Source organism: Giraffa tippelskirchi, chromosome 8 (genome assembly GCF_054371585.1).
Source record: "Giraffa tippelskirchi isolate mGirTip1 chromosome 8, T2T-mGirTip1v1.2.pri, whole genome shotgun sequence".
NCBI lineage: Eukaryota > Metazoa > Chordata > Mammalia > Artiodactyla > Giraffidae > Giraffa > Giraffa tippelskirchi.
In genome coordinates this window covers 93,440,961-93,463,903 of record NC_137282.1, presented here as the reverse complement: position 1 = coordinate 93,463,903, position 22,943 = coordinate 93,440,961, and the positions used below count along the sequence as shown (strand labels likewise).

At 34.0% G+C, this 22,943-nt stretch overlaps 1 protein-coding gene across 8 annotated transcripts in view; it reads right to left on the bottom strand.

Moving 5' to 3' along the window:
- NDUFS4 (NADH:ubiquinone oxidoreductase subunit S4) overlaps positions 1–22,943 on the bottom strand; it is a 123,033-nt gene that overhangs the window by 38,612 nt on the left and 61,478 nt on the right. For all 8 annotated transcript variants that reach the window (XR_014061449.1, XR_014061450.1, XR_014061451.1 and 5 more), the window contains exon 2: positions 22,679–22,757. Coding sequence is in view for 4 of the 8 variants with exons in the window: in XM_081517763.1 (XP_081373889.1) it covers positions 22,679–22,757 (79 nt within the window). In the remaining 4 variants the exon portion in view is untranslated. The remainder of the gene's footprint in view (positions 1–22,678; positions 22,758–22,943) is intronic.

The following is a 22,943-nucleotide window of genomic DNA, read 5'->3' as shown; positions in this document are numbered from 1 at the left end:
TTTTATACAGCACAACCTGTTTCACCACCACCTAATTTGACAAAAATCATGTCAAAAATTCACCTTTATTATCTTTTCAAAGTATTCAAAAGAACGATCATATAAAGAACTCTTCGTCCCCCATATGGCAGCATTCAGATTGTAGTATCCAATTAAATTATGTAATTACAATGACAAGTAAAACTGGCATAGAAAGGTATGGAAACAAGCACAGCTGAGTCTTGGTAAACATGACTCATTACTGAGAGCTGAAGTCTGGTAGTATATTTAAATTAAAACGTAATATGCAGTGCATTGGTAAGGATGTTTTACAGAAATAACTAAGAGCATCAATAACCGAACAAATTGTTAAAAGGCTGGTTTAAAAAATTAAAGATTCATTAAAGCCATTATTGTAAAAGGTTGTCACAATGCAGTATATGGATTTTTATTTGGATCCATGATAGAGTAACACATGTCAGACTACCATTGTGGCCTTGTAAAACTATAAAACTGGGAAAGCAATTTTTTTTCAGATATTCGACAACTGGATAACAGGCAGCATCATACTGTTATCCCTGAAAGAAGGAAAATTCATGATGAAGTCTTACAATTGTTCCAGGTTTATCTGGAGGCACACTGCAGACCATGACAGAGCCCAAGCAGAACACCACAGCCTCAAGGAGCAGAGACAGTATAGTGAGCATTGGGCTACTAACATTTGTGAGACAGAGTTCTGAAGAAAAAGAAATTAAAGGCATCCAAATTGAAAAGGAAGTCATAAAATTATCTCTGCTCACAGATTTATAGGATACTACACACAATCACAAAACCTATTAGAGCTAATGAACAAGTTCAACAAAGTGACAGGATAAAAAAAAAGAAATCATGCATGCTCTATCGCTAAGTCATATCTGACTCTTTGTGACCCTATGGATGCTCCTCTGTCCATGGGGTTCCCTGGCAAGAATACTGGAGTGGGTTGCCATTTCCTTCTCCAGGTATCTTCCCAACCCACAGATAGAACCTACATCCCCCATGCCTCCTGCACTGGCAGACAGATTCTTTACTACTGGACCACCTTAACACACAACAATACCAGCAGTGTTTCTATACACTAACAATGAACAACATGAAAAGGAAATTAAGAAAACAATTTTGATTTAAAAGATATATGCACCTCTATGTTCACTGCAGCATTATTTATAATAGCCAGGACATAAAAACAACCTAAGCACCTACTGATGGATGAATGGATAAACAAGATATATAATATATACACACATACAATGGAATATCACTTGGCCCTAAAAAAGAAATCTTGCCATTTGCAACAATATGGACGGACCTAGAGGGTATTACGCAAAGTGAAGTAAGTCAGAAAAGACAAATCTATGATTTCACTTACATGTAGAAGCTACAAAACAAAACAGACTTATAGATACAGGAAATAAACTGGTGGTTATCAAAGTGAGGAGTGGTTGGAAAGTGGACAAAATAGGTGAAGAGGATTAAGAGGTACAAACTTCCACATATAAAATAAATAGGTCATGGGGATGTAATGTATTAATACACCATATGAAATATAATCAATAATACTGTTATAACTGTAAGGGCTTCCCTGGTGATTCAGATGGTAAAGAATCTGTCTGCAATGCAGGAGACCTGGGTTCAATTCCTAGGTTTGGACGATCCCCAAAAGAAGGAAATGGTTCTTCACTCTAGTATTCTTTCCTGGAGAATGCCATGGCCATGGGAGCCTGGCAGGCTACAGTGCACGGGGTGGCAAAGAGTCAGACACAACTGAGCAGCTAACATTTTTTTCACTTATCACTTTTTTCAACAAACAGTAACTAGATTTATCGTGATAAAAAAGGCATGATAAAAAATGCCAAGGCCATTTCAATGAGGAAAGCACCAATAAACGGTGCAGGGAAAACGGCATGCCCAAATGCCAAAGAATAAAACTGAATTCTTTACCTAATATCATACATAAAAGTTAGCTCAAAATGGATCAAAAACCTAAATGTAAATACTTAAAACTATAAAACTCCTAAGTTTTGTGCACCAAAGGACATATACGTGATAATGGATAAATATCCAGAATATATAAAGTGAAGTGACGTGAAAGTCGCTTAGTCGTGTCCCACTCTTTGAGATGCTATCGTCTGTAGCGCTCAAGGCAACCCCATTCATGGAATTCTCCAGGCAAGAATACTGGAGTGGGTAGCCTTTCCCTTCTCCAGGGGATCTTCCCAACCCAGGGACCAAACCCAGGTCTCCCGCATTGCAGGCAGATTCCATACCAGCTGAGCCACCAGGGAAGCCTAGAATATATAAAGGACTCCTACAACTCAACAAAAAACAAACCACATGAAAAATGTGCAAAGTACGAGAATAGACATTTCTCCAAAGATATGCAAATGACCAACCAGCACATGAAAAAATGCTCAATATCACTAGTCATTAAGAAAATGCAGATCAAAACCACAGTGAGATACCTTTTGACACCCATTAGGATGGCTATTATCTAAAACCATGGAAAGTAAGTGCTAATGAGGAAGGATGTAGAGAAATTGGAACCCTTGTGTGTTGCTGGTGGGAATGTGAAAATGGTATAGCCACTGTGGAAAACAGTCTGGTAGTTCTTCAAACTGTTGAACATAGAATTACTGTATAATCCAAACAATTCCACTTAAAGCAGGGACTATACAACAGGTATTTGTACATCCATGCATGTAGCAGCATTATTTACAACAGGCAAAGGTGGAAACTATCCAAATGTCCATCAACAGATGAATGAATAAACAATACAGCACATATATACAACATAAGCTCAAAAAGGAATGAAATTCTGACACATGCTATATAACATGAATGAACCTTGAAAACATCATGCTAAATGAAATAAGCCAGTCACGAAAGGACAAATATTATATGGTTTCTGCTTATATCATATATTATTTGGCAAATTAATATAGCCAGAAGGCATAAAAAAGGTTACTAGAAACTAAAAGAAGGAGATAATGGGGAGTTATCGTTCAGAGTTTCTGTTTGGGATCACAAAAACGTTCCAGAAATGGATAGTGGTAATGGTTGCACAATACTGTGAATGTGCTTAGTGCCACTGAATTATACACTTAAAAGTGGTTAAAATTGTAAATTTTATGTTATGCATATTTACAATTTTTTTAAAAAACAAAGTGGAATGACATCTTTAAAGTGCTAAAAACTTTCAATCTAGAATTCTATATCCAATGAAGAGGTGGCTATGGACTGAATACCCATAACATTCAGAGTCCCCCTGCCCTCTCAAATTCATAGATTGAACCCTTAAGCCCAAATATGAGATATTCGGAGACAAGGCCTTTGGGAGGTAATTAGGGTTAGATGGGTCATGATGTGGGGTCCTTATGATGGGATTAGTGCCTTTGTAAAGAGACGGCAGGGTGCTTGCTTTCTGTTCTATGCCATGTGAGATGCAGCCACCTACAAGCCAGAGAGACAGTCCTAATCAGAAACTAACCATAGAGGCACCAGAATCTTGGACTTCTAGCCTCTAGAACTATGGGAAAATAAATTTCTGTTGTTTAAGCCATTCAGTCTATGGTATTTTGTTATGGTAGCCTGAGCAAAGAAAAAAATCTTTCAAAAGCAGAGGCAAAATAAAGGCATTTCCAAATAAAGCTGAGATTTTGTCCCAAAAGATCTGCACAATAAGCAATGTTAAATGAAGTTCTGCAGGCTGAAGGAAAGATACCAGATGGAAAGAACATCAGAAATGGTCAATTCCTGAGTAAATATAAAATTTTCTCTGCGTAAATAAGCAAGGTGATAATATATAGCCTTGACGTACTCCTTTCCCAATCTGGAACCAGTCCATTGTTTCATATCTGGTTTTAAGTGTTGCTTCTTAACCTGCATACAGGCTTCTCAGGAAGCAGGTAAGGTGGTCTGATATTCTCATCCCTTTAAGAATTTTCCACAGATTGTTGTGATCCACGTCAAAGGCTTTAGCAGAGTCAATGAAGCAGAAGTACATATTTTTCTGGAATTCTCTTGCTTTTTCTACGATCCAACAGATGTTGGAAATTTGATATCTGGTTCCTCTGCCTTTTCTAAATTCAGCTTGTACATCTGCAAGTTCTCAGTTCATGTACTGTAGAAGCCTAGCTTGAAGGATTTTGAGCATCACCTTACTACCATGTGAAATGAGTGCAATTGTACGGTAGTTTGAACATTCTTGGAGAAGGCAATGGCACCCCACTCCGGTACTCTTGCCTGGAAAATCCCATGGATGGAGGAGCCTGGTAGGCTGTAGTCCATGGGGTCACTAAGAGTCGGACACGACTGAGCGACTTCACTTTCATGCATTGGAGAAGGAAATGGCAACCCACTCCAGCGTTCTTGCCTGGAGAATCCCAGGGACGGCAGAGCCTGGTGGGCTGCCATCTATGGGGTCGCACAGAGTCAGAAACGACTGAGGTGACTTAGCAGCTGAACATTCTTTGGCACTGTCCTTCTTTGAGATTAGAATGAAAACCAACCTTTTCCAGCCCTGTGGCCACTGCTGAGTTTTCCAAATTTACTGGCGTATTGAGTGCAGCACTTTCACAGAATCATCTTTTAGGATTGGAAATAGCTCCGCTGGAATTCCATCACCTCTGCTAGCTTTGTTTGTAGTAATTTTTCCTAAGACCCAATGGACTTCGCACTGCAGGATGTCTGACTCTAGATGAGTGACCACACCATCATGGTTATCTGGGTCATTAAGACCTTTTTTGTATAGTTCTTTTATGTATTTTTGCTACTTCTTAATCTCTTCTGCCTCTGTTAGGTCCTTACTGTTTCTGTTCTCTGTCATGCACATCCCTACATGAAAATGTTGCCTTGAAATCTCCAATTTTCTTGAAAAGATTTCCAGTCTTTCCAATTTTATTGTTTTCCTCTACTTCTTTGCATTGTTCATTTGAAGAAGGCCGCCTTATCTCTCCCTGCTATTCTCTGGAAGGCTGCATTCATTTGGGTATATCTTTCCTTTTCTCCTCCTCAGACAACCACTTGGTTGGTGCAAAAGTAACTGCAGTTTTGCACTGTTGAACTTTGCCATTTGATATTGGAATATATTCTTAAATAAATGTGGTCATGTTATACATCATTTTAATGCACATTTCTCACTTTATGTATTTTGTTAAAGACTCATCACTTGCTACTTATATTTATTTTAGACTAGGGGGATGATGTTAGACAAAAAGCAAATTCGAGTGATTTTCTTATTTGAGTTCAAAATGGGTTGTAAAGCAGCAGAGAGAGCCCACAGCATCAACACTGCATTTGGCCCAGGAACTTCTAATGAATGTACAGTGTGCAGTGGTGGTTCAAAAAGTTTTGCAAAGGAGACAAGAGCCTTGAAGATGATAATGGCTGGCCCTCAAAAGTTGACAAAGACCAACTGAGAGAATCACTAAAGCTGATCCTCTTACAACTACACAAGAAGTTGCTGAAGAACTCAATGTTGATCATTCTATGGTCATTTGGCATTTGAAGCAAACTGAAAAGGTGAAAAAGCTCGATAAGTGGGTACCTTGTGAGCTGACCACAAATTAAAAAAATGAACATTATTAAGTGTCATCTCTTATTCTATGCAACAACAATGGACTGTGACATGCAACAAAAAAGTGGATTTTATAAAACAATTGGTGAAACCAGCTCAGTGGGTAGACCAAGAAGAAGTTCCAAAGGAGTTCCCAAAGCCAAACTTGCATGAAAAACAGGTCATGGTCACTGTTTGGTGGTCTGTTGCCTGTCTGATCCTCTACAGCTTTCTGAATCCCAGTGAAACCAATATATCTGAGAAGTATGCTTGGCAAACTGATGAGATGCACCAAAAACCGCAATGCCTGCAGCCAAGACTGGTCAACAGAAAGGACCCAATTCTTCTCCATGACAACACCTGATTGAATGTCACACAACCAAAGCTTCAAAAGTTGAACAAATTGGGCTACAAAGTTTTGCCTCATCTACCATATTCACCTGACCTCTCACCAACCAACCACCACTTCTTCAAGCATCTCAACAACTTTTTGCAAGGTAAATGCTTCTCAAACCAGCAGGAGGCAGAAAAAGCTTTCCAAGAGTTCGCTGAATCCTGAAGTTTGGATTTTTACACTACAGGAATAAACAAACTTATTTCTCGTTGGCAAAAATGTGTTGATTGTAGTTCCTACTTTGATTAATAAAGATGTGTTTCACCCTTGTTATAATGATTTAAAATTTACTGTCTGAACCACAATTACATTTGCATCAACCTAACAGTTCACAGTAGACTGTACAAAGTTAAGAAGGCATGTTGTAATCCATAAAGCAACCACTAAAAAAAGGAGGTAGAGCTAAGACACTAATAGAGAAGAAAAAATGGGTTTCCTAAAATGCACTCAATCCAAATGAAAATGAGAAAGGTAAGGAGAAAACAAATCAAATGGAAATTAAAAGGCAGAGACTGTCAAACTACATAAAATAAAGCAAGAGCAAAATATATGTGCAAGGTACAAACTTTATAGCTCACAAATAGGTTAAAAGGTAGAATAAGATGCACCATGTAAAACTAAGAATAAGAAAATGGAAGCTATATTAATATCAAAGTAGACTTCAGAACAAGTATTAGCACCAGGATAAAGAGAGATGTTTCATAAGGATAAAAACATCAATTCATCATGAACACGTAAGACTCTTCAATCAATGTCTATGCATCTAAAAGTAGAGCTTCAAAATAACTGAAGCAAAAAAGTGATCCAACAGAAGAAACAAATTAATTTTTGAGATGTTAACACTTCTCTCTAAGTAACTGACAGAAGACAGACAAAAATAGCAGTAAGGATAAAGAAAACCTGAACAACGCTATTAACCAACCAAAAACTTAATTGAAATTTATAGATCACCAAACCCCAAAAGAAAAAATGCACATTCTTTCCAAATGTACATGAAACATTAATCAAAATATACCATCTTCTGAGCCATAAAGAAGTCTGGGAAAATTTCAAAACTGAAATAATAAATCCTGTGTTGTTGATTACAATAAAATTAAATCAGAAATCAAAAATATTATCATATGTGAAACGGATCACCAGTCCAGGTTCGATGCATGGGACAGGGTGCTTGGGGCTGATACACTAGGATGACCCAGAGGGATGGGATGGGGAGGGAGGTGGGATGGGGATTCAGGATGGGGGGTGGGGTGGGAGGGGGATTCAGGATGGGGAACACATGTACACCCGTGGCTGATTCATATCAGTGTATGGCAAAACCACTACAATATTGTAAAGTAATTAGCCTCCAATTAAAATGAATAAATTTATAAAAAAAGAAATCAAAAATAATGTAGTTCACCAATAAATGATGAAGATAAGTAATATAGATATATTAGTGGATGATCACCTTGCATTGTTCTGGAAAGGCTTTGTAGTAAAGAATACAAACTGACACATAAGATATGGAGAATATCACTCAGATACATTCTTTATATAACAAACCCTGTTACAATGCATTATAAAAGAATAGTAATAGCAATAGTAGTACTAATTGCTATGCAGTGGCATAATATTTTACATTTACTTATGATGTAACTATATCAACATACACACACACAAGTTGATAATATAATGATAGCTAAGTTCATAATGCTGATCCTCAGGATATACTAAGCTTTGAAGTACTTTCTAATTCAATGCTACATCATTTAAGTACTGTGTTTTTATTGTTTTCTAATTTTTAGATGTACAGTATTTACCCATTAGAACATGTAACACCCTATGTGTCAGAGTCTGAAAGGCATCTTTAGAACTGGATAATGTATACTAGAAAAAAATACAGGCCATGAAGAGCCATATCTCTAAAATTATATAGTTAAAGTAAAAAAGTGAAAGAAAGAAAGAAAAACCTCTCAAGAAGGTTATTAATCATGTTTAGGTATCAAAAAATTAAAATATTTACAATAAATAAGCCCTTTAAGTAATCCCACTTCTAAGAATCAATCCTAAAATTGAAACGTTATCAAAAAGATTGGGCTTCCCTGGTGACTCAGATGGTAAACAATCTGCCTGTAATGCAGGAGACCAGGGTTCAATTCCTGGGCCGGGAAGTTCCTCTGGAGAAGGGAACGGCTACCCACTTCAGTATTCTTGCCTGGAGAATTCCATGAATGGGGGTGCCTCAAGTGCTACAGACCATAAGGTCACAAAAAGTTGAACACGACTGAGCAACTAACACTTTCACTTTTATCAAAGATTAGACTTAGGAATACAGATGTTCATTCTAGCATTGTGTATAACTGCAAAAAATTGTAAACAACCTGCATTATAACAAAAGATGTTATTATGGGATAGCCATATAATGGGAGATTATATATCAATTTACAATCATTCTTTTGAATAATTTTAAAGATAGTCACAACATAATGCAAATAAAGTAAAAAAAAAAAAAAAACAGGACATCAAACTACAAAGCATAATTTGTGTTGCATATAAGTATGTTGGATGTTGCTGTTTTTAAATAGTCATACAAAAAAGAAGTAAATTCACCAAGACTATGACATTAAAGGTGATTTAATATTTCCAAGTTAATGTTTCTACAATGTATATGTTTTACTATTAAATAAGTAAAAAAATTTTTTTTAAGTTACATACAGTTTAATGACCAAATATTAAGTTTAATAACATGAATTAGGCCTTCAAAAACTTCTTCAGAGTAATACAGTTTAAAATTCACACCATGAAAAATAGGTTATAAATGGCTAAAGAAATTTATCATGAGAATGATAATATAGCAATATATCTACACAACTGATTGGCAGAAACTATGTAAAGAAAGGCAGTAATATCACAGATTATTTAGTAAAGTGCCATAGGCTGTAAGAAAAGGCAAGTTACATGACAAAATCACTGAATACCAACTTGACATACACTGACATACACAAATGAATACACTTCACAAATATAAGACCACTGTAACTGAGATCAATATTTTGCTCCAAGATCCCCAAGGAACTCAATATCTGAGTAGCAAATTGACTTAGAACGGCAGTCTCAATTAACTCAGATTCTAGGGTTATATAATATCCATTTGATTTTATTTTCAGATTAACAACTCTAAATAGGAAAAAAGTGCAAGGGGGCAGGGGAAGAGGATTTTTCTTGAATGATGAAATAAACAAGATATTGTGTTCTCCTGTTGTTTAATGTGGGTGTTCTAAATTAACTTTCAAAACAACTCTAAAAAGTGTTTTCATTTTAGGAGGATACTCACAGAGGTTAAATAACATGCTCAAGGTCACACAACTAAAAGAAGGGATTTAAAGACCTAATGCTATATCTATAAATAAGCTCACGGTCTTTCTAGTATCGCAAGTGTCTCATTAGGTTGAAATTTTCAAGTAATACAATGTACAAGTTACGATAGTTCTTCTTACAGTTTGTAAATGTTTTCAGGTTCCATATATTCCCAAAGGGGGAAATGAGACAATGAGAGGGAAAAAGTAATTAAAAGGTGGTGTCATCTTTGTCTCTCCTCTATGGATCTGATGTAGCTCTCCTATCATTTTGAAAAAAGAGGAAAAAGGAAGCAAAGATTGAAGAAAAAGGGCAAAAGGAACAAAAGTGTGAAGACAGGCAGAACAACAAAGAGGGTAGAAGAGACACAGAAGAATGAAAAAAAGAAAAGAACGTTAGCCAAAGAAGTGGCCAGAGAATCAAAACCAGACAGAGACGGGTGGAAAGAGCAGAGGAAGAGAAAGAAATAGCCAGCCATTCGAAAGGGGAAACTGAAAGCAGGGAAGAGAAAATACACATAGCCTGAAAGATAAAGAGAGATGACTGTCAGCTACACAGTCAGCAGAAGAGGAAGAGTCACAAAGACAGAGGGAAAAAGCCATACAAACAGTGGGCAATACAAACCTATCTGGGATCTGGGGCTTTGTCAGCACCTACCTGGTGGACAGCACCTCAGGCAGTCTTACCTTCTTTTACCCTGAGGACAAATCTCTACTATTTTCCCGTTTTCTTTTTTTTGGGGGGTGGGGGTGGGTTTGATTTGGGGGTGGAGCAGGATCAGTATAGGAGAGCCACAGAGAGTAGAAAATTCAGGGAATATGAATGTATTATTCCAGGTCCCAATAAGATCTTTATTAAAAAAGCAATTTCAAATTCAGAACATTCTTTAATAGAAGAATCAGTGAATTGTGATACCATATGTAAAATCTAAAATGCAAAGATTAAAAAAAATGGGGTCCTTAAAAAAAAAGTAGTTGTTAAAAATTCAATCACTTGTAGAAAACTTGATGAAAACTATTAAAATTTCATGGAATGTCAAAAAAAAGCATATGAGTTAACAAAAATGCCAACAAATAATCACTTCACTTCCTTTGAACTTCTTTGAATGACCTTTAACCATAATTAGCTAAGTAATTCTCAAGCTTTTTTGAGAAGTAAATCAGATCAAATCACTTTCCTACTTAGAACCCTATAATGGTTTCCCATTAAAATTAGGATAAAATTTAAACTTGTTATCATGGACCTAAAATCTTGCCTAACCCACCTCATGACCTTGCTTTATATCACTCTCCCCCTTAATCATTATGTCATAGCTTTTCTTCTCTTCTTTGACTACTGTCACCAGCTAGTTTACACTTTGAGGCATTACCTTTTTCCTCTACCTGATATGATATTATCTTGGCTTCTCACATAGCTGGCTCCTTCATCATTCAAATCTTAGTTCATATTTCATATCTTCTCAAAGTGTCTTTCTTTGATTGCCTTATTAATAACACCTATTTTACCCAAACCCCCAGCTATTCTCTATCCTATCACCTTGCTTGATTTTTTCTCCAATATTCATTAATCTATGAAAGTATCTTAATCATTTAGAAATAAAGTTGCCATATGCTTACACATGAAAATATAAGCTCTAAGAGCAACAGTGCTGTTCTTTATTTACTGGTATATCCCCAGGGCCAAGAATATGGTACACAGTGGGCACTCAAATAACTGAATAAACAAATGAAAAAGTACAATACGATTTTTATATTATAAATAAAATATAAAAATTAAAAAAAAAATTCCTTGCAGAATCTTTGCAAACAGTTACAAACTGTTGTAGTTACAGATTGTTGTAGTCAAAACCTCCTACCCAGAGAGGAGCTTTAGTCCTCAGTCTAGGCACATGCCACTCCAGCCACCATGTGAGTGTTTAATATATTATAAAGCTTACTAAAACAGGAACTTTTTTAATTTTTTGGATGTAAATTTCTAACTAGTGAACTATGCTTAAATGTCTTTTAATTGATAAATTTTATCTAACAATACATATTCAGTAGTCACTGTAAATAACAGATGCAACTCACTACACTAATCAAATCCTCAGCTCTTGAATTTAAATTAGCATTCTCAGCCAAACATTTTAGTTTATTTATGTCCTATATATTGCTTAGAGAAAGCCAAGTTCATTTTTAATACCTATTTTATTGGCAGCATTAAAATTACAAAAAATGAACTTCAGAAATAATATGCAATAAATTCAAAGTTGAAACAAATAAAGCATTTAACATGAAACAGGAACTGAACAAAATGCCTATTCACACATATCTTGAAAAGTATGCCTTATAAAGAGAAAGAGTTTTATGAACACATAGTACACTGCAAGCAGCAAAGCTTCCATATCACTATCCTATGTTTTAAGCCTCCTTATCCTGTATAACATAAGTGATACTTGTAAGCTTGCAAGTGGCATCCTGAAGAATAAAATCAGAGCACAGACTAAGTCAAATAAGATCAGAAAGACTGAACCCAAAAACAGATTCGATGATTGCTAGTCTCAAATTCTGAAGTCTGCATTTTCCTTTCCTTTACTCCAACTCTAGTCCCAGAAATACATGATATAAAGAAAAATTGTTAATTTTCTTTCTATATCACCAAATATTTGGTGATATAATTGTAACCAAAAGATGTTACTGTTTTCTTCACTTCCTCTCACCCCTACCTTCATTAAGAACTTACTATCAGATGATGGACATGAGGCTTTTAACAAGTTTAATGTGGGTATCTGGAATTCATTTTTGAAATTATCTGACAAGCTGGCCAATCAAAAAAGCTACATAACTCTAAAAACAAAATTATCCTCTTTCTACTACCAAAGAAACAACAACAAAATCCCACCTACATTCAAATATAGTATAAAATGAAACATTATATATCTACATACTGATATAAACATTTATGATTAGTTTATAATTATATTCAGTTCAATAAAGTTAGACAACCAATTTCCAAGGAGATAATATACACCTTATATACTTTGATTTCATTAAAAAGATAATGTATTTTTACAGATAAATCTCTAAAATATGACCTAAAATAATCTCCAAAATATGACCCAAAAACCTGATATAAAATCCAAACAAATAAAATATTATCAATTCTACTTTATTGAGAGCCAAAGTGCCTACATAATAACATGCAAGAATTTTAAATTCTTGAAAGCAAGTGTCAAGTACTATACACAATTTCCATACACAATTTCCATACACAGCAGGTAGTAAAGCAAGAAAAGAACTGACACAGTTACTCTTCTTAAAAGAGACATACAATGGAGAACTGTTATACAGCACTAACATACTACAGATCTATGCATTAAAGATGTTGTGGCTATTAACAGTTTAAACCTTTACTGTATTTTGCTAATTGGTACATAGAACTTTAAAGCTTTTGAAAGATAAAACATTCCAGTCAGTTCAATTCTCTAGCATTGTTCAAGTATTGCAAGTAGGAACAAAGAGGAAAATAAATCTGCTTTAATTGCTGAAGAATCACAAATAGAGATGGCTGAATACTGTAGAGGAAAGACCTTTTGTTCCTTAAACAATTTTAATAAAGATCATTCTCTATTTTAAGTTTAAATGGTTCTTGTCTGCATATTAAAACTATTATAACATTCATTTTCTCTGTATTTAGTGCAAGTTTTTATCTAGTTCGACTGTATGTGAAAATAATTTATTTTAATTGGGAGTATATTTTAGAACACACTGCTCTATATTTATCAATATAATTTTATTTAAAATAACTATGTGATAATTGATTTGACTTATTTCAATCAGTGTTATATGTGAGAGTTAACTGAAGTTGTGTTAAAACTAATGACATGTCATTAATAAGAGGAGAAATAATTCTATTTAAATGATCAATTAATGCTATTAATTTAATAGAATTCAGCAGCTTAAGAGCATGTTTTTGCCATAAACGTAAAGTAAGCTATGTTAATATTAGTTCATATGCTGAGGTATATTACATCATGTAATAGGAATATTATATGCAATTGAATGATCTTCTAAACATAACCAATCACTAACTATGTGATTAATGCTACTGGTACATAATACATTTACTGATTCACCTATACCAAAAGTATAGAAAGAAGAACATTTATTTATAGCTATACTAAGTCTTAACATTTTTCATTACTTGGACTTTTTGTTTTCCAAAATCAACACACTTCCTCCCGTACCCTGCCCCCACCAAGTACTTGAAAAAAGGCCAATTAAAGAATGGCCATTTCAGTATAAAATTTATACTACCAAAATTATCAGTCATTACTTCTTCTTTACAATTTTAAGCAATCATATTGCTATAATTTTCTACAATCTTAAAAGCTACTCATCAATTTTTTTCAGTAGTTTATGGGTAATGTAAAACCAACAGGGAGCAATAATACATTGTTAAAAAAAAAGAAAAAAACCTATTGCTGTTTTTAAAACCTAAAACTATAGTGCAACCTAACATTTACATTTAGTCAACACTTCTCTTTTTAATAGTCTAATCTAAATATAAGAATATAAATAAGCAACTGCAAAGTAAAAAACATTATTCCATATTTAGTGAGTCTTTAAGAAAAAACTTTCATGCTAAACTGCCACCATGAAAGGTTCTCAAAGGCTGCTATTCTTTGATGTAAAATGAAATACTACTTAGTGAATAAAACATAAAAAACTCCTGTCTACCCTTCAAAGAGACATATCCTTTGACCCAGTGCTCCAGACTAAAGCCTTGAAATTTTTGCACAAGAATGCTGCATGAGCAAAGTCCAGACAAAACAGACACTTGAGATGCTAGAAGGCTGTATAACCCCAACTGCAGACACTACTCCTTCTAATAATCTAGCAGAGATAGCGCTGCCATACACCAAAAGAAAGTAATCTCACCAAAAGAAAACTGACCCTTAAAAAAAAAAAACAAAAAAAGCAAGCAGTCAAAGCAAATGTAAGCCTTTAACTTAGGTTTATCTTTTTGAGCAGGTCACCTCTTAATGACTGATTTTTAATTCACGTTTGCAGACTTATAAAGTTTTCATCTATAAACTTTTAGTATTGTGGGGGCAAAAATAGCATAAAATACTGGTGTTGCAAATATGATTTTATTTTGAAGACTTGCAAAAATCATTTTTATAAAGTTTTAGAGCAAATTCAAGCAAGGAAGAAATTTAAAACCTATTAATAATAAAGGGCAATAAATTTATATTAAATAACTTGTTGCTTGCAGACATTCTAAAACAGCAATATTATCACCCTATTGGCTGAATGTGTTAATAACATGTGCTTAATCAAATAGCAATTACTTATTGTAAGTATCAACAAGTCACAAAGCTTTAACTACTGTGTTGTTGCTATTTGGAAGTAATTATCAAACAGTAAAACACAATAGGCAACATTCAAAATACTGACTCTATTTTACACGCACACGTAATTTTTAAATAAAGATATTAATACAGACTACTTAAAATGTCCAAAATATTAGGATTTTAGATTAATATTATATACTATCAAGTAATTTTTCAAAAAAAAAAGCTTAGAAATTAAAGCTATCCTTTGCAACCCAAGCCACAGATTTGAGATTCACAGATTGCAAAAGAGAAAGTTTCCTTTCTCACACGCATGTATGTTGAGAACGCATGTACTACTAAGCATAACACCTTTATAAGATATAAAACAGGTGGCGCTTAATAGTTTTTAGACAAAATAAGTACCTAAATGAAAACAAACCACTGAAAGTGTCAATATAAACACTGAAGGCTAGTGCCTGGCACACTTAAGTGCTCAGTAAGTATTTATTAAATAAATAAATGAAGAAAGGAAAGATGGCATATAATAATTTTATGGAAGTAATATACTAATGTCAAACCACTGAGATTTGTTTCACATTATTTTTATTAATAAACTGAAATAATTCTTGTATTTTATCATGGTAGTTTTTTTATCTTTTGTGTTAAAATATTAACTATAGCAGTTGATACTTAAATAGGTAACTTTGAAAAACAAGGAATCAGTATTTTAAAAATACTTAATACAAATGCTTAAAAAGCAAATAAAAAATACACCTATGCAGGTCTAATTTATGCTTTGTTTTGTGGGGAGCCTTTACTCAAAATCTTCAAAGAGTACTGAAAATTTAACTTCTCTCTTTTGTATAATACAAGTGAATATAAAAAGACAATGTGTTCACTGGACTTGGGTATTCATCAAATGTACTGAAAGGAGATTGGGGTGGGGTGGCATGAAGAAAAAAAAGTTACTCTCTTAATAAAGCACAAAGACAAAGACAAAGACATTCTTCACCCAACCTCCATGGCACAGAAACTCCTGCAACAGAAGTGCAAGGGCCTAGCAAACAATCATTTGTAAGCTTTCCTTATTATCATCTGTAGGACATATTTGGAAATAATAATGGTACAACCCCAAAAAGTTTTTTCTTTTTAAACATTGTGCTTCTACATATATCAACAAGATTAAGACACTGTCTTCTACTCTTTTAATATTTAACATTTTATTAGTTGCAAGAGTAAATGAAAAGAATAGTTAGCAGTTTATACACAACAGAGAAGATTTTAAGAATGATTAAAAATTTGCCATGTGCACAATATAAAATTCATTATTAGCAGTAATCCAGGAATGACTACAACTTTATTCTCTGGAGATCTGTTTTCTAACAATGTCAACATTGTGTATAGTTCTAAAATGACAGAAAAGAATTCATTACACTAGAAAATGCCAAGTGGACTTTATCCCTCTACATTCTATACCTTTAAAAAGAAAAGGATAAGATACAAGTTATCAATATACAACTGATGCCCAGAATAAAACGGTTTTTCTTTGTATGGTATTGACATCCACAAAACACTATAAAAATTCCTTTAATTTTTTAAATTGTTACACATATTAAATTCACCTTGTCAGAAGTAACAGTAAAAAAAAAAGAAATTTACTTGGTGACATGCCCTTTGAGCTAATCTAGTAACAGTTTTAAATAATAAGCAGCATATACCTAAGATGAAAGAAATGAAACAGGACAGTACAAATAAAAAAGGGTCTGAGGTTCTACCTCTCCATGAAATCCACATAAGGAAGAAGTATGAGGACCTAATTTTAAGTTGGTTTACTAGACAGCTAAGATTAAAAGGAACAGAGATAATAATCCCCACCTTATCCTGCACCATACATCTAGAGTACCATGAGAAATCCTGGCAATAATGTTTTAAAACAAATTCAGTCAAACTAGAAGGTAAGCAAGATGATGAATTAACTGGAACTCATAAAATGAATCAAAGCCCTGGGGATATATAAGCCAGAAAAGAGAAGACTTAGGAGAATGATTCTCTAAGATTTTGGTCTTAGAATTCCTTTACACTCTCACATACGATTGGGACCCCTATGAGATTTTATACCTATATACAAAATCTCATATACCTATAGGTATTTTATCATGTAAGAAATTAAAATGGAGAAAAACTTAGATATAGACTTAGCTTAAAATAATAATAAACCGATTATATACTAACATAAATAATATTATAAAAATATATTTTAAAAAACAAAAATTAAGAGTAGCACTTTTGAAAATCTCTAATGTCTAGTTTAATAGAAGACAGCTGAATTCTAACTTCTGTTCTTACATTCAAACTGTTTAGCCAAGTTGTTTTGCTTGCAATATGTGAAGAGAATTGATTACACAGATATGTAATTAGAAAAGGGAACAATAACTTAATATTCTCATTCTCACATTAAATCTATTGTTTGCTCTTATACTTTAATTGAAAGTTTTATCCATTCATGATTTCATAACATATGTTAAGTCATACGGAAAACAGTGGTTCACACAAGTATGAAGATCTTCCAAATGTTAAAATATTTCATTACACAGTATTTTAAAAGTCACATTCATTAATATCACTACCAATCCCATTAGAATAGTCTTTAAGTACTGGGAAGCTGTCAAGCTCATTCAGATCAGTGACAACAAAGTTAAGTTCTACAAAAATTCTCATCTTTACTTCAAAGCTTAAAGTTTATCACGGAAAATACTTCCTGGAAATGACAAGTTTATTTTTGAAAAAATGGCTTGGCTACCATGTACCAAAAACTTAATAACAATCATAATTTGCCTGTCGTCTGTTTTTTCACCTAAAAGTTCTTCTATGAAAAAAAGGACTAGATTCAGTTTGCAGCAGCAACTCAGTCATACAAGTGCTTTTCCTTGAGACAACTGTCCTTCTGTATGCAAAAGAGTTTTATGCATACTTCTGTTCTGCTACATAGAACATTAAAAAAAGGATATGCACAATTGAGAGGGTACAAAGACAGGACACACAGGGCCACTGCCTTGATTTAGGCTAAGATGCTAATAGTTTTGCCACAATTGTTTTTATAACAAGTGTCAATGTCAATACAGTGAAAGGGCAAATTAAGTCTTTGTATAATTATGAAAATAGTTTGACTTTGTAGGCCTTCTACAAAAGTCGTGTTCCCTCAGCCCCACCCCACTATTCTTTGAGAACCACTGATTTAGGACCAAAGAACTGTTTTCAAATATACAGAAGGCTATCATGTAGAAAACGGCAAGCCCCATATACTATCAGGCCAGATCTTGAACCACTGGATATTATTTATAAATAAGTAGCTCGTGGCTTCTTTAATGGCTCAGTGGTAAAGAATCTCCCTACCAATGCAGGAGACACTAGTTTGATGCCTGGTCCCAGAGGAACCCACATGCCTCAGAGCAACTAAGCCTGTGGGCCACAACTACTGAAGCTGTGCTCTAGAGCACAGGAACCAGGAACGTCAACATTACTGAAGCCCACGTGCCCTAGGGAACTAGAGTAGCCCCCGCTTGCTGCAACTAGAGAGAAGCCTGTGTAGCAGCAAAGACGCAGCACAGCCAAAAAAATTAAATTATTTTTTAAAAAAGTATCTGAGCACCAAATTTGGAAATAATCTTTTCCGTTAAAAAAAAATTGATTAATAATTTATGAACAGTAAAATCCAACCTTGGTTCTGATCCAAAAAAATGAACACCAGAATCAAACTACAGAACAGTTCGATCACCCCCTAAACTTTTCTAATGCCCTTTATTCCTCCTCCTACATCCAACCCTGAAAACCACTGATCAGTTTTTCTATCCTGAGAGTTTTGCCTATTCTGAAATGTCAAATAAATGGAATCACACAGGATGTACAAAGTCTTTGGGTCTGGTTTATCAGCATAAAGCACTTGAGGTTCATCCATGGTGGTTCCTAATCAGTGTGTATAAATCAACTGATAGGTTGTTTCCAGTTTTTGGAATTATTAATAAAGCTATTAAAAACATCTACATGCAGGATTTTGTGTAAACACAGATTTCATTTCACTTGGGTAAATATTTAGAAGTGAGACTACAGGATTATACGGTAAACGTATGTTTAACCTTATAAGAAACTACCACACTATTTTCCATAACAGCTAATAGTTGTACCATTCTGGATTCCTCCTGTAAGAGTTCTAGTAGCTCTGTATCCTCACTAGCATTTGGTATGGTTAGATGGTTAGTTTTTTTTTTTTAAATAACTTATTTATTTTTGGTTGTGCTGGGTCTTCCTTGCAATGCATGGGCTTTCTCTAGTTACAAAGCACAACTTCTAGGCACATGGGCTTCAATAGTTGCAGCACACGGGCTCTAGAATAGTGGGCTCAGTAGTGGTGTACCAGCTTAGTTGCTCCGGGGCATGTGCAATCTTCCCAAACCAGGGATCAAACCCATGTTCCTAGCACTGGCAGGCGGATTCTTATCCACTGTACCATCAGGGAAGCCTTGGTATGGTCAATTTTTTTAAGTCATTCAAATAAGTGTAGTGATATCTCACTGTAGTTTTAATATGCAATTTCATAATCACTAATGATGTTAAGTATCTTTTCATGTGTTTATATCCCATCTGAATACCTTCTGGGTACTGCCTACTTGTTTCTGAGTTAATATCTTATTATTTAAAGTGGTTTTTATTTTCTGGATACAATTCCATTATCAGACACGTGTTTTGCAAGCATTTTCTCCCAAATTATGGCTTGTATTTCCATTCTTTTAACAATGTCTTTCAAATTTCTTTGAAAATTTTATTTGTGAGGAAGTCTAACTATAATTTTTTAAAAAATGAATTATGCTCCAGTGTTATAGCTAAAAAATATTTATCCAATCTAAGGTTACCAAGATTTTCTCCTACATTTCGTTTTAAAAGTTTAACAATTTTCAGTTTTACAGTTTGGACTATGAGTTTGCATCTCGGGCTTTGAGTTAATTTTTAAGTATGGCACAGGCATGAATGAAGGGGTTTTTTTCCCCCTGCATTTCAATATACAATTATTCTATCTTGATTTAAAGACTATATTTTTCTCAATAAGAAAAAGCCTTCTAATAATTATGACTGATCAGTAACATAAAGAGCAGCATCAAAAGAAATGAGAATCAGCCATTCTGTCCAAATTACCTTTCCAACTCTCCCTCTATGAAGTCCCCAGAGGGGGGATGTCTTAAGGAAAGACTTACAGGTCTTCTTCCCTCATGCTCTTAATCCTCACCCTCCAACAGGTCAGCTTTCATTGTTCATTATTAATTGAATTTTCACATAAAATTTCTCTTGAATAAGAGGTTAAATAATTTTCTAGATTAAAAAAACCTGATGCAGTAATAAACTAGGTAACATCTGAAGTTATTCTTTGGTTTTAAATTCCTAAGATCCATTTTCTAAAACTAGAATAACCACTGAAATTGATCCCCAACTAAGTTTAGTTTGTATGCTTAATCACTGGGCTTTGAACAGCATCACCTATATTAATTTAAAAAATACTTTATGTAACAATATTCAATAGAAATCATAATAATAGCTATTTCCTTTACCTTCCAATTAAGATTCTAGCTTCTAATTTCAGATACAAAGACAATAGTAGACTAGCATTGAGTAATAAAACTAGTATATTAAGTTAATAAATGGGTTTACCTTATGTAACAGTGACATTAAAATGCTGTTTCTACATCTTTTAAGACACTCATGAGGATTTACTTCACATTTTGAAATATTTTTTATCATTAATGATATATATTTTTAGAATCATTTTTGTTCAAAATGCAAACATAATCAACTTCAAGTGCTCGGTATTTCTGGATGTACTCTTCAGCTCCTGGTCTTATCATTTTGCTACTTATTAAACTCTCCACTCAACAGTATGTAGAAACAAGAAGACATAAAACCCCTACTGGCATTACATTACCTATTAGATTACTTACTACTTCCATTTTAATATAAAGCTAAATGAATGGGTAAAATTTTGGTTTGAAAATTACCAGTGGGTTTTAGTTTTCCATATTAAGTATCAATTCAAGAACTATGAATAATTATACATAAGACTTCAACTGATTTCAACTGGAATATCATACTGATATATTGACCACTATACTTGAATAAAGATATAACAAACCTGGGGAAAATCTAAAAAGAAGAACAAAACTCATTAAAAAGTATACAACTGACTTTAGGGAATATCATTAAAAACACAAAACTCAAAGTAGTCTGTATACCTCTGGTATGCTTCACAGCACCTTTTTAGAGCAATAGATTGTTGTCGGACTTACTCATTTTGTGAACTAGTAAGAAACGCTACTGACAAACTCTAAAATTTGAAACTTCACTGTAGACAGTACACCTCATAATACTGGAAGGAGAGAGTAATCTCTTGAGGCTTAAAAGAGATAGTTATTGGAAAAAGTAAAATAATAGTATCCTCATTAATTAATGAACACATGGCATGTGTAAATCCTCTTCCTCTCACACACATATCTGCCTCATTTCTTTTATACTTGACTAAGCAAATGATATTTGGGGAGTTTTTGTTTGTTTTCTTGCTACGCCTCACAGTGTGCAAGATCTTAGTTCTCCAAACTATGGATGGAACCCAGGGCTCCCCTGCAGTGGAAGCTTGAAGTCTTTACTACTGGACCATCAGAGAATTCCCAGCAAGTGATATTTGATTAACATTTGATGAATAGGTAGATGGTACTTGAATGAAGAGCTAGTGAATTGGTAAAAAGCAGCTAGGCATAATTAACTGAAATCTGAATGCCCCGAAGCAGTAAAGAACAGCAAGGGCCAGGCTTGGTGCGGCTGAAGCACAGAGTTACATAAAAGACAGAGATACAAGATGAACTTAGAAATGTAGGAGTTAAATCACCAAAGACCTCAAAGGCCATGATAGGATTTTAATGTTTACTCCCAGGTCAGTAAGAAACACCAAAGGACTTTAGACAAGAGGATGACACAACCAGCATTTTAAAAAGACTATTCTGGTCATCCTGTGGAAAATGAATTAGAGTAAGATTAAAGTATCTATGGAGATCAATTAAGAAACACCGCAGCAAGCCAGGCGAAAAATTATGGTAGCCTTTACTAGGATGATGGCAAGGTCAGTACACAGATCGAAGAGAGAATTTAAAGACAAAACCAACCAGTCTTAAGCATAAACAGGCTTCCAAATTGTCCATTTTCTTCTCTATTTATTTTTTATCTGTTTATATCTTTAAGGTGCAAATAGAAACTTAAATGTGACCTATTATTTAAATTATGTTTACAGGTTCAAAATTAAGTGGCAAAAGAATGTACAATCAGAAGGAGAGTAGCTAAGAAACATACCCATATATCTGATAATTATAAACCAAATATAGAATGCAAAGTATATCTATACAATTGCATGTTTTTACTAGAAGTCTTAGAAACTTTTAACAAAATGTATACTGTTGTACAATATAAACATAATAACAAGTTGCATCTAAAGTAACACCACATACAGAAAAATTTTATGTGAGTACCAAAATTCAATCCGCTACTGATTAACAGAAGAACATTATTCATTTGTTGATAGTTGTAATCACTCATACATAATGCAGAAATGGGATGTGTATGTGTGTATACACACATATATATGCACAGTAACAGTAACAATCATTGGTTTCAGAAAAACCCAATATACCTAATTTTAGATAGTACTAGTGTGTCTTACAATTTAACTGAGAAAATTACAAATAATATATTTGTTACAAAACCAAAAAAAAAATTCTGGTGTCTACTTATAAACATCACAAAAATGGAAGCCTTTTGTAATTTTAATTTAATGTTTGTGTATGACTTAATATTTGTGTAAAATGCTTAACACAAATTATCTTTTTGTAATGATTATTTCTTCTTAAAATTTATATACAATCAAGAAATCACTATCCTAGAAGAACCCTGACCACCATACTGAAAAATCTGTTGTACAAAAATAACCCTGAAGGCAGAATCCTAGCAGTGTATAGTAGAAAATTCTTACCAATTTTTCATCAACTGTTATGAGTTGCGTGTCTCGAGTTTGGTCCTGTGCCAGCCTCCATGTGGAAGTACTCAACGACCTGCAGTGCGAGACTTTAAGTTAAAAAATGATCCATGCAATGAGAAAAGAGAGGCAGACAAATCTTACATAAACCAGCTACTTTAACAGTATCAGTCTTATAAAACAAAAAGAACAGAAAGAAAGAGGGCACAAAAAATCCTTTTTCTCCACAATTAGTTCTGTCTGCTGAGATTCTGGCAGAGTC